This window comes from Mus caroli, unplaced genomic scaffold (genome assembly GCF_978045245.1).
Source record: "Mus caroli unplaced genomic scaffold, Mus_caroli_1 scaffold_13, whole genome shotgun sequence".
Taxonomy (NCBI): Eukaryota; Metazoa; Chordata; class Mammalia; order Rodentia; family Muridae; genus Mus; species Mus caroli.
Window position 1 is genome coordinate 39,442,072 of NW_028227268.1, and position 8,923 is coordinate 39,450,994.

Below are 8,923 nucleotides of genomic sequence, written 5' to 3' on the forward strand. Positions count from 1 at the left end.
TTTCGCAGGCATGAAGGTGTCATGAAGAGCAGCTGCCCAGGACTGAAGAGGTCATGCAAAGGAGGTAAGGCTTGGCACCATGAAGAGAGCTTATGAGAGGCTGTTGGTAAAGCCTAGGTACAGTGGAAGACAGCAGTGTTTTGGAGATGCCAGTACTGTGAGATGACCACCAAGAAAGCAGCAGCAGTGGAGTACAGGCATCTGGAGCCTAGAAGATAAACTGGGTGCAAAAAGGGCGGGATTGGAGTAGTGACCCAAGCCCTTGGATGAGCCTAGAAGATGGTGAGTGGATCCCAGACATTGGACGGTTGGAGTTTAATTTTGCTTTTGATTGTGACTGTGCCATGATATTTTTCCCTCTTGAAGTGAGAAGGTATTTAGTGGAGCCCACAGTTAAGAGACTTCGAATTTTTAAAAGACATTAAATTTTAAAAGATATTGGATATTTTAAAGGGATTGGACTTTTAATATGTAAAGACTGTGGGACTTTTAAAGTTATTGAGATTGTGGGGATGAATAAGAAAGTAAGGGTTGAGGCTTTATACTGATGTGTTTGTATGTTAAATTGACAAGGGGTCAATTGTACTGGCTGGTTTTGTGTGTCAACTTGACACAAGCTGGAGTTATCACAGGGAAAGGAGCTTCAGTTGAGAAAATGTGTCCATGAGATCCAGCTGTAACGCATTTTCTCAATTAGTGACCAAGAGGGTCAGGCCCCTTGTGGGTGGTACCATGTATGGGCTTGGTAGTCAATTGCAGCTGAGGCTCCACCTACACCAAGACCTGCTTCCTGACCTGTTTGAGTTCCAGTCCTGATTTCCTTGGTGATGAACAACAGTATGGAAGTGTAAGCTGAATAAACCCTTTCCTCCTCTACTTGCTTCTTGGTCATGATGTTTTGTTCAGGAATAGAAACCCTGACTAAGACACAAACCGGTGACAAAAACATTTCTATATCATATCACCTATTTCAACATTTTCTTTACTGACTTCTCTAGGAAGAATTTCTCCCATATATTAAAGGCACCGTGCATTTTATCATCAAGGAGTGGCTGTGCAGATAAGGAGAGACATGTATTAATTAATTATCCAATTAATTAATAAATTTTGAGAGAGGCTCTCACTGCAAAACTCTTGCTGTCCTGTAGCTCTTTATATAGACCAGGATGACCTGCCTTCTTCTAGGTGCCAGAATCAAAGGCCTGGGTCACATGCATGGCTTAGGGACACATTATTAATGCTATAGTTTGTCATTGACATCTCCAATGGCCAATCCCTTCTCCAGAACTTGGTTTCCATTTCTCTGAAGCTCAAAGTCACATTTTCCTGTTGTTGTTTTTTATAGATTTGGAGAGCATTATCACCTACATACTGTGAAACATCATTGTGCCATCCTCCATTTGTTTTTTTATGTCTTGTCAGATTCGAATATGAGTTAAGACATTTCTCGAAATGGAAACTATATAACTGCCCACATTTAAAAACGGAGACATAGAAGAATCCCAGTTTCTCCTGGGTAAACTGTAGAAAGACTCATAACTTCCTAAGATTTCAGCAAGAGCTTTTTCTAAGTCCTTTACTGCCTTGGCTGACAGATAATAGTTTTGGGGGTAACGTATTTTCGCGCTTGAGTCATAAAGACTCATTATCTTATGACCCAAGTATGTTATCTTTACTCTAATACCTGTTTTCGCAGTGTAACCACAATGGTTTACCAACGTCTGCTTTAATGTTAGGGCAATTTGTTTATAATAGCCCTTTAACTCAGCGCCTAGTTCCCCCAGAAGACTGCTGTTGCCTTCCAGGTTCTCATCTCCCTGGACAAAGACATACAGGGTTAGGAGACCGCCCTGGGAAATATGAAGCACATCCCAGATAACTTCCTGCTTCTCTTGCAAACCCAGATTGAAAGCCCAGCTCTTAGAGATAACCAGTGTTCCTTTACGCAGTGAGCCCAATTCTGTCCGGACTAAGTGCTCATAGCCTTCATGTAGTGAGAATGGTTTCATGCAGAGGGCTTCTGGAGAGCGTATCACCTTTCCAGGCATCTCTAGACAAGAAAAGAAACATAACAAATTATAAATATAAAATGTCCGGAATGTCATGTGTGACACATCACCAAGCAGTTTGTAAATTCCACACTTTGCAGCCCAATGGAGAAGGTGAACACAAGATACCAAACACTGATTCATGAATGGGAAGGAGGTAGATGCAAGGGGGACTTGGACACTCAAATGGCCAAAGAGGGAGCCATGGAAGCAGCTGAACACTCACAGTCTCAGAGGCTTGCTCTGGGGAACTCCACAGATGAGAAGAATCAGGGGAGCAAAGGACAGACTAATGTTGAGGACAGAACAGTCAGGTGATGAAACAGGAGAAAAGCATGGAGAAATGGGGAGGCTCCACAGAGCAAAGCAGGGAACAGAGCACACTGGAGTGAGTTCACATGAGGCTCCAGTGTCTTAAAACCAGAATGAAATCAGAGAACTGAGATCAGGGCAGGGGTACCTGGGTGTAAGTTACAGAAGCCCTATTGTATAAGAGAACGGGACAAGCAAGCTAGAAATGGTCTGAAGACAAACAAGAAGAACTGGACATGGATGTATGAAGATCAGTGTACAGGAAGGGCAGTGTCCAGGCAAGGCTGTGCTGCTCAGCTCTGATGGAAAAGAGCCTGCCATGAGGCCAAGCCAGGCCAACACTCTCACTGTTCTGCTGCAAACAGTAGGGCTGCATTTCCCCCTGGCCTGAGACTTGGCAGTGATGTCAGCTTAACCTCCTGTGGCACTTGACAAGAACCTTGAAGGGAATATGAGGCCTGGTTCCTCCATGTTCTTGTTCTAGTTCCAGCTACTGGAGAAGCAGGCTGTATCAGAGCTAGCCATTGTGAAGGGAAAAGTTCAGTTTTATTGAAAGCAATGAATAAACTTTTGATAGGGAACCAGAGATGGGTAAATTAGCTGTTGGTATGTGAGGAGTTTTCAGGTTGCCCAAGCCCAGAAAGCAATCTTCCAACCCCCTTAGCCCAATGTAAACTGATTATTAATCTCCGTCCCTCTACCTGCTGTGGCATCCATATGATCCATATGGCGATTCACCCATTCCTCTGTGCTAAACCTCTTCACACAGCCGCCTTCCACGTGCCAGGACTCAGGCTCTGCAGCGAACACTGCACAGCAGAATCTCTCCACTCTAAGCGCACACACATATGCACACACAGCTCCGGATTTGTGTACTTCGATGAATTTGCATGTGTATTTTATCTTCTCCTTCTCCCCACAGAAGTGAGTGACAGGCAGCTGTTGGATGCACTTTTCTATTTCACTCTCTAGAAGCACGAGATCGCTCTTCTCTGCTTTAAAACCAATAATTTGCTGGTTTTTGCCATCCAAGCCAATGAACAAATATCCCCCTTCAGTGTTTGCAAATGCAGAAACAGTTTGAGGGAGGAGCTCTAAAATCTTTTCCTTAGGAGAAATCTTTTCCTTAGGAGTCAATTTTACCTCAGCATGTGTGGATTTCGTGAAACAGAATGTCTCCCCATAGGCAAGCCAGTCTCTGTTAAACAAGGTAAGACATTCATTTAGTGTTTCATTACAGACTGTTTTACCAGGTGAACTTGGCGGGGATTTGAGGAACTGCACTGCATCCGCTGCTTTCAGTTCAACTGAGAGTGAGAAGATTCTTATGTACAAGTTGGTTTTCCAGGTGGCGATCCCCGGACCTCTCTGATTCGGCTTCCATGGTTTCACAAAAATGAAAAAGTAGTCTTTGTGCTGCATGAAGTCTAGATAGTCATGAGGAAGGTGCACGATACCAGGCAAGGGATTTACCAAATCCAGTCCTATTCCATCTCTGGTGAAGCTGTAGTTTTGATTTTTAATGTGAGCCTTGGCCACACCCCCTCCAGAATTCAGCAGGGCACCCAAAACCTGTAATATACTTTTGACTTCTGTTCTTTTCATTTGACTATCTTTCATTGAATTCCTATTTTTCTCTCCAAGTGTGATTTCTTCTACAGGCAGAACCAGTTCAGCATAGTCTGTGCTCTGATCAACAGCGATGTTTGTTTTCCAATCACTGCCTCTGTTTCCCAGATGAAATCCTTTCCTGGAAGACACACAGAGTCATTTCAGAAGGACGAACATAGTTAGAGGCAGCTCTGCTTTACCACACATAGAACACAACCATCTCAGCTACTCTGGATGAGCAAGTATGAAGGTCAGATGTGACATTTGTTTAGGGACTGTAGCAGTTTGAATATCCTTGGTTCATGGAAAGTGGCACTCGTAGGAGGGGTGGCTTTATTGGAAAGGGTGTGTCCTTGTTGGAGGAAGTGTGTTACTGGGTAGATGGTCTTAGAGGGCTCCTAGTGTTCAAGCTCTGTTTAGGGCAGAAGGGAGTCCCATCCTGGTTGCCTTAGGATTAAAATGTAGTACTATTGGCCTCCAGGATCATGTCTGTCTGCATGCTGCTATGCTTTTCACTATCATAGTAATGAACTGAACCTCTGAAACTGTAAGCCAAGTCCAATTAAATGTCCTTTATAAGGGTTACTTTGGTTGCAGTGTCTCTTGACAGCAATAAAACCCAAAAATAAGACAGAATTCGGTATCAGAGACTGAGTATAGCTGTGATAGGCCTGACCAAGGTTTTGTTTGGAGGGAATGTGGATTTTGGAACTTTGCATTGGGAAAGGAGTGGAATGCTATGAATGGGTCTTAATGGGCCATATTAGTAGAAATATGGAATACATTGGTGCTGAGGGTTATTTGAATTCTGGGGGCCTGGCTTAGGAGGTTTCAGAAGAGCAAAATTTTACTATGTGGTCTAGAGATCATTCTTATGATGTTCTGGTGAAGAATGTTACTGATTGTTTTTTTTAACTTTTCTGAAGAGTCTGCTAGCGAATCAGATGTGGAGATTCAGATTATTACATTGACAAAGGAAGTCTCAAAAAAGCCTAGCATAGACTTTGTCCTCTTGTTTATTCTCATGAAGAACATTTTTATCAAGTATAGTTTTCTTAGAGAGGAAAAATAAAGCATGTCTCTGTCCCATATTAAAGGGTGACCTGGAACTAGAATGGAGCTAAATCCTGTGCCCAAGGACATTAAATGCAATTAAGCAAGTGGTGAGTTCGTGGCAGGCTCCCATAGAGATAAGGTTATTGTTTATGCTTCTGCAGTTGAATAAGGGGTAGCTACACCATGCTAGGTGTTATTATGACATGGTTATTGTTTCCATTTGGACTTTTCATTTCAACTACAATCCAGAACTTGTAAAGATCTTGTGAAAATATTGAGATGTTAGAAATGCCAAAGCCATGGGATACCTGCTGAGGAAAGCTCCTTGTGGTGGGTTTGGGCTAATGCTACTTGTTATGTTAATTTGTGTCCCCCAGATTGCACAAGAATACCCATGTCCCATTCAAGACCCCGAGGGTCACTGCCCCCATTTTGCTTTGATTGCGAAATAAAGATTCTGGCAGCCAATGACTGGGCATGCCAGACAGAGGCAGGACTTTTAGGATTCCTGGGGAAGGGACTGAGGAAGGAGGGAGGAAGGAGATCTGCCATGCCTGGAGAAGGAGAGGGAGAGGAAAGTTCACTCCTTCCCCACCCCCTTTCAGCAGGAAGTTGCTATGGAGACTCATCATCCCTATCCCTTGGATTTGAGTGTCTGGTTATAGATATTTAAATAAATTATAAGTAGGTTGTAATTTTAAGGGCTAATTTGAAAATGGCCATCATTTTGGACAGGGAGGAAAGTAAACAGAGAGCTTAGTCTTGGGGATTTCTATCTTTCCCTTCCTCTTCTCTATCTTTTCTTTCTGAGGTAAAGGTAAGGGGGTTGAAAGAAAGAAAGGGGGATAGAGTAATTTTATAAGAAATTAGATAAATGGGAAAGGATTACTAAATTTACTTTTAAACAAAACATTTTATTGCCATAATATGACATTGGTAGAAATCTTTACATTTTGATGAAGAATTAAAGTTTTATTTTCTTACCTTAGCACAGAATTAATATATTGATACAGATTTAAAGTTGTCATCGGTATAAATTTTTGTATATTGATACCAATATTAAAATTAATTTTCTTACTCTTAGATAGCCATTGTGCCAATGCAACTCATTTAAGAATACAAGGCTTAGACCCAGTCCTTCTAATAGCTGCTGTTACAAACTGTTTAGGATGAATAAGTAAAGCAAGTTAAAGCTCAGATAGTAAACTCATAGTAATATTAGACTTAATTATACTAAAAATGTTTTCAATATCATTCAAATATTAATAGCTAAGAGTAGTCAAGATTTAACAGTTCAGATATACTATGTAGACAGTCTTCAAAGCATCAGAGATCCACAGAATATGGCATTTAAAATCATTACATTATTAATAGATTTTTTGACTAGGAACCATGTCTGCTCCCTTCACACTTCAGGCAGTCATCTGTCTCTACAAATTGTTTAAGATTTAGAAGCTATGTTTTTGTGCTTCCTATACATTCGGGTAATATTTGATTCATTTTTGGATCTCTGATGGGGTTGAAGACTAGTTATAGTCTCATAACAAACTTAAGTTGTTTAAAATTCAGGATGAATATCTAGATTTGACAGGATGGTTTTCAGATGGTAATCCAAGTTAAAACAAGACGTATTTCAGGTATAGAATTGTAAACTTTTTAAGTTAGGATAGATGATGGAGAAATTTATTTCAATGCCAAATATGATAAACTCGATGTTGTCATGTATATCATATCATATCATATATCATATCATATCATATCATATCCATCATACATTATAATCTGAATAATTGTTATAACTGTGTTCAATTTATATATGAGATAAAAGAGCCTTTTTAACTGGACAAAAAGGGGTAAATAGAGTGGGTTTTGTATAATGCTGCTTGCATTATGTTAATTTGGGTTCCCAAAATTGCAGAAGACTGTGCATGTCTGCATGCAAGATACTGAGGGACCATGTGCCCAGTTGGAAGTGGCATTATTAGGTAGTGTGTCTTTGTTTGTATTGACATGTCTTTGTTGGAGGACGTGTGTAACTGTGTAGGTGGGTTTTGAGGGCTCCTAGTGCTCAAGGTCCACATAGTGCAGAAGAGTCCTCTCTTGGCTGCCTTTGGATCAAGATAGATCTCTAAGCTCCTCCAGCACCATGCCTGCCTTTCTTCTCACCATGATGACAGTGGACTGAACCTCTGAACCTGGAAGTGAGCCCCAATTAAATGTTTGCTTTTATAAGAGATGCCTTGGCCATGGAGTCTCTTCACAGTAGTAAAGCCCAACTAAGACAGGGACTGTTGGGACAATTTTGAACTGAATACAGTAACTTGCACATTTTGTAAAATTCAAATTTATTGTAATGACTGTATATAATCCTGATGTAATTGTTTTGAATTAAGAAACATCATAAGTAAGACATCTCAAAGTTATTATTTCTGTGAACTGAGAGGACGGGTAAAAAACACAAGGTTACAGCTTCCATTTGCAGGAAAGCATTCTCTCTCCCTTTCTTTCTTTCTTTCTTTCTTTCTTTCTTTCTTTCTTTCTTTCTTTCTTTCTTTCTTTCTTTTTCTTTTTTTTTTTTTTTTTTTGGTTTTTCGAGACAGGGTTTCTCTTTATAGCCCTGGCTATACTGGAACTCACTTTGTAGACCAGACTGGCCTGGAACTCAGAAATCTTCCTGCCTCTGCCTCCCGAGTGCTGGGATTAAAGGCGTGCGCCACCTCGCCCAGCAGCATTCTCTTTCTTTAAGGAAGGTGCTCTCTAATCTAAATCTCTCTCCTGGTGTCGCTTCTATGTTCTGGAACCTAGATTTTCTCTTTTCATTCTCTCAGGACATTTTCCCTGATCTTATGAAGCCATATTTGAGCATTGTTCTTCTAACTATGACAAAAAAAAAATCAATTTACATACTGAAAATCTTTCACACTTCCTGGCTTGTCATGCTGTCCATCCTGAAGAGTATTTCCTGGGCACTTGAGTTGAACAGAGGGTTCTGTGGATGTCTGCGGATTCACATCTTCCACCAACTGTGGGGTGTTTCCATCCATCTTTTCTTCAAATACCTTCTCAACTCTTTCTATCTTCAGATTCTGTGGACAGAAACAATTAGCGTGTTAGTCTTCATAACACCAGTCAACACAGTGTTGGGCTCTGTATGTTTTCTTCAATTCTTTTTTATGCTCTGTGAGCTTCCAGGTTTCACTGGTCTTTTCATAGTCGTTTGTATTCTGATGCTATGCTGCTTCCTCCAGAGGTGTTGCCCCAGATTAACAGTCCATCACTCAGGTGATCTCATGTGAAACTTCTCCCCATTTTAACTGGTCAATAATGGCTGGAGCCTCTCATTAGGCAGAGGAGGGGAAAGGTGGGACTTGGAGATTGAGAGTGGGTGCAGGTAGAGAGAGAAGAGGAGGGAAGGGGAAGGAAAGAGGACTGAAGAAGAGGAGAAAGTCATGATGGACCAGAACCACGTGGCCAGGAGAAACCTCAAGTAGCAAGGGGGCTTATAACTGAGGAAAAGTTAGTAGAGTGGTAGATTAGCCCAATCTAGGCTTATAGCCGATAAGTATAATAACTTCATTGTGTGTGTTTTTTTTCATAAAATAACTATTTATTAGGTATTTATTTCATTTATATTTTAAATGTTATCCCAAAAGTCCCCAACATGCTCCCCCACCCACTCCCCCACCCACCCACTCCCAATTCTTGGTTCTGGCATTCCCTTGTACTGAGGCATATAAAGTTTGCACAACCAATGGGCCTCTCTTCCCACTGATGGCCAACTAGGCCATCTTCTGATACATATGCAGCTAGAGACACGAGCTCCTGGGGTACTGGGTAGTTCATGTTGTTCCACCTATAGGGTTGCAGATCCCTTTAGCTCCTTGGTTACTTTCTCT

At 41.2% G+C, this 8,923-nt stretch overlaps 1 protein-coding gene across 1 annotated transcript; it reads right to left on the reverse strand.

Annotated features, from left to right (window-relative positions):
* Nucleotides 1–1,418: 1,418 nt before the first annotated feature.
* Nucleotides 1,419–8,071, reverse strand: LOC147001441 (schlafen family member 2-like). The gene is made up of 4 exons (XM_085829258.1): nucleotides 7,949–8,071; nucleotides 4,177–4,196; nucleotides 3,062–4,110; nucleotides 1,419–2,050 (listed from the first exon to the last, which is right to left on the reverse strand). Exons 1-4 carry the CDS (start codon nucleotides 8,069–8,071, stop codon nucleotides 1,419–1,421), a joined length of 1,824 nt encoding a protein of 607 aa, XP_085685384.1.
* Between the last annotated feature and the right edge of the window lie 852 nt (nucleotides 8,072–8,923).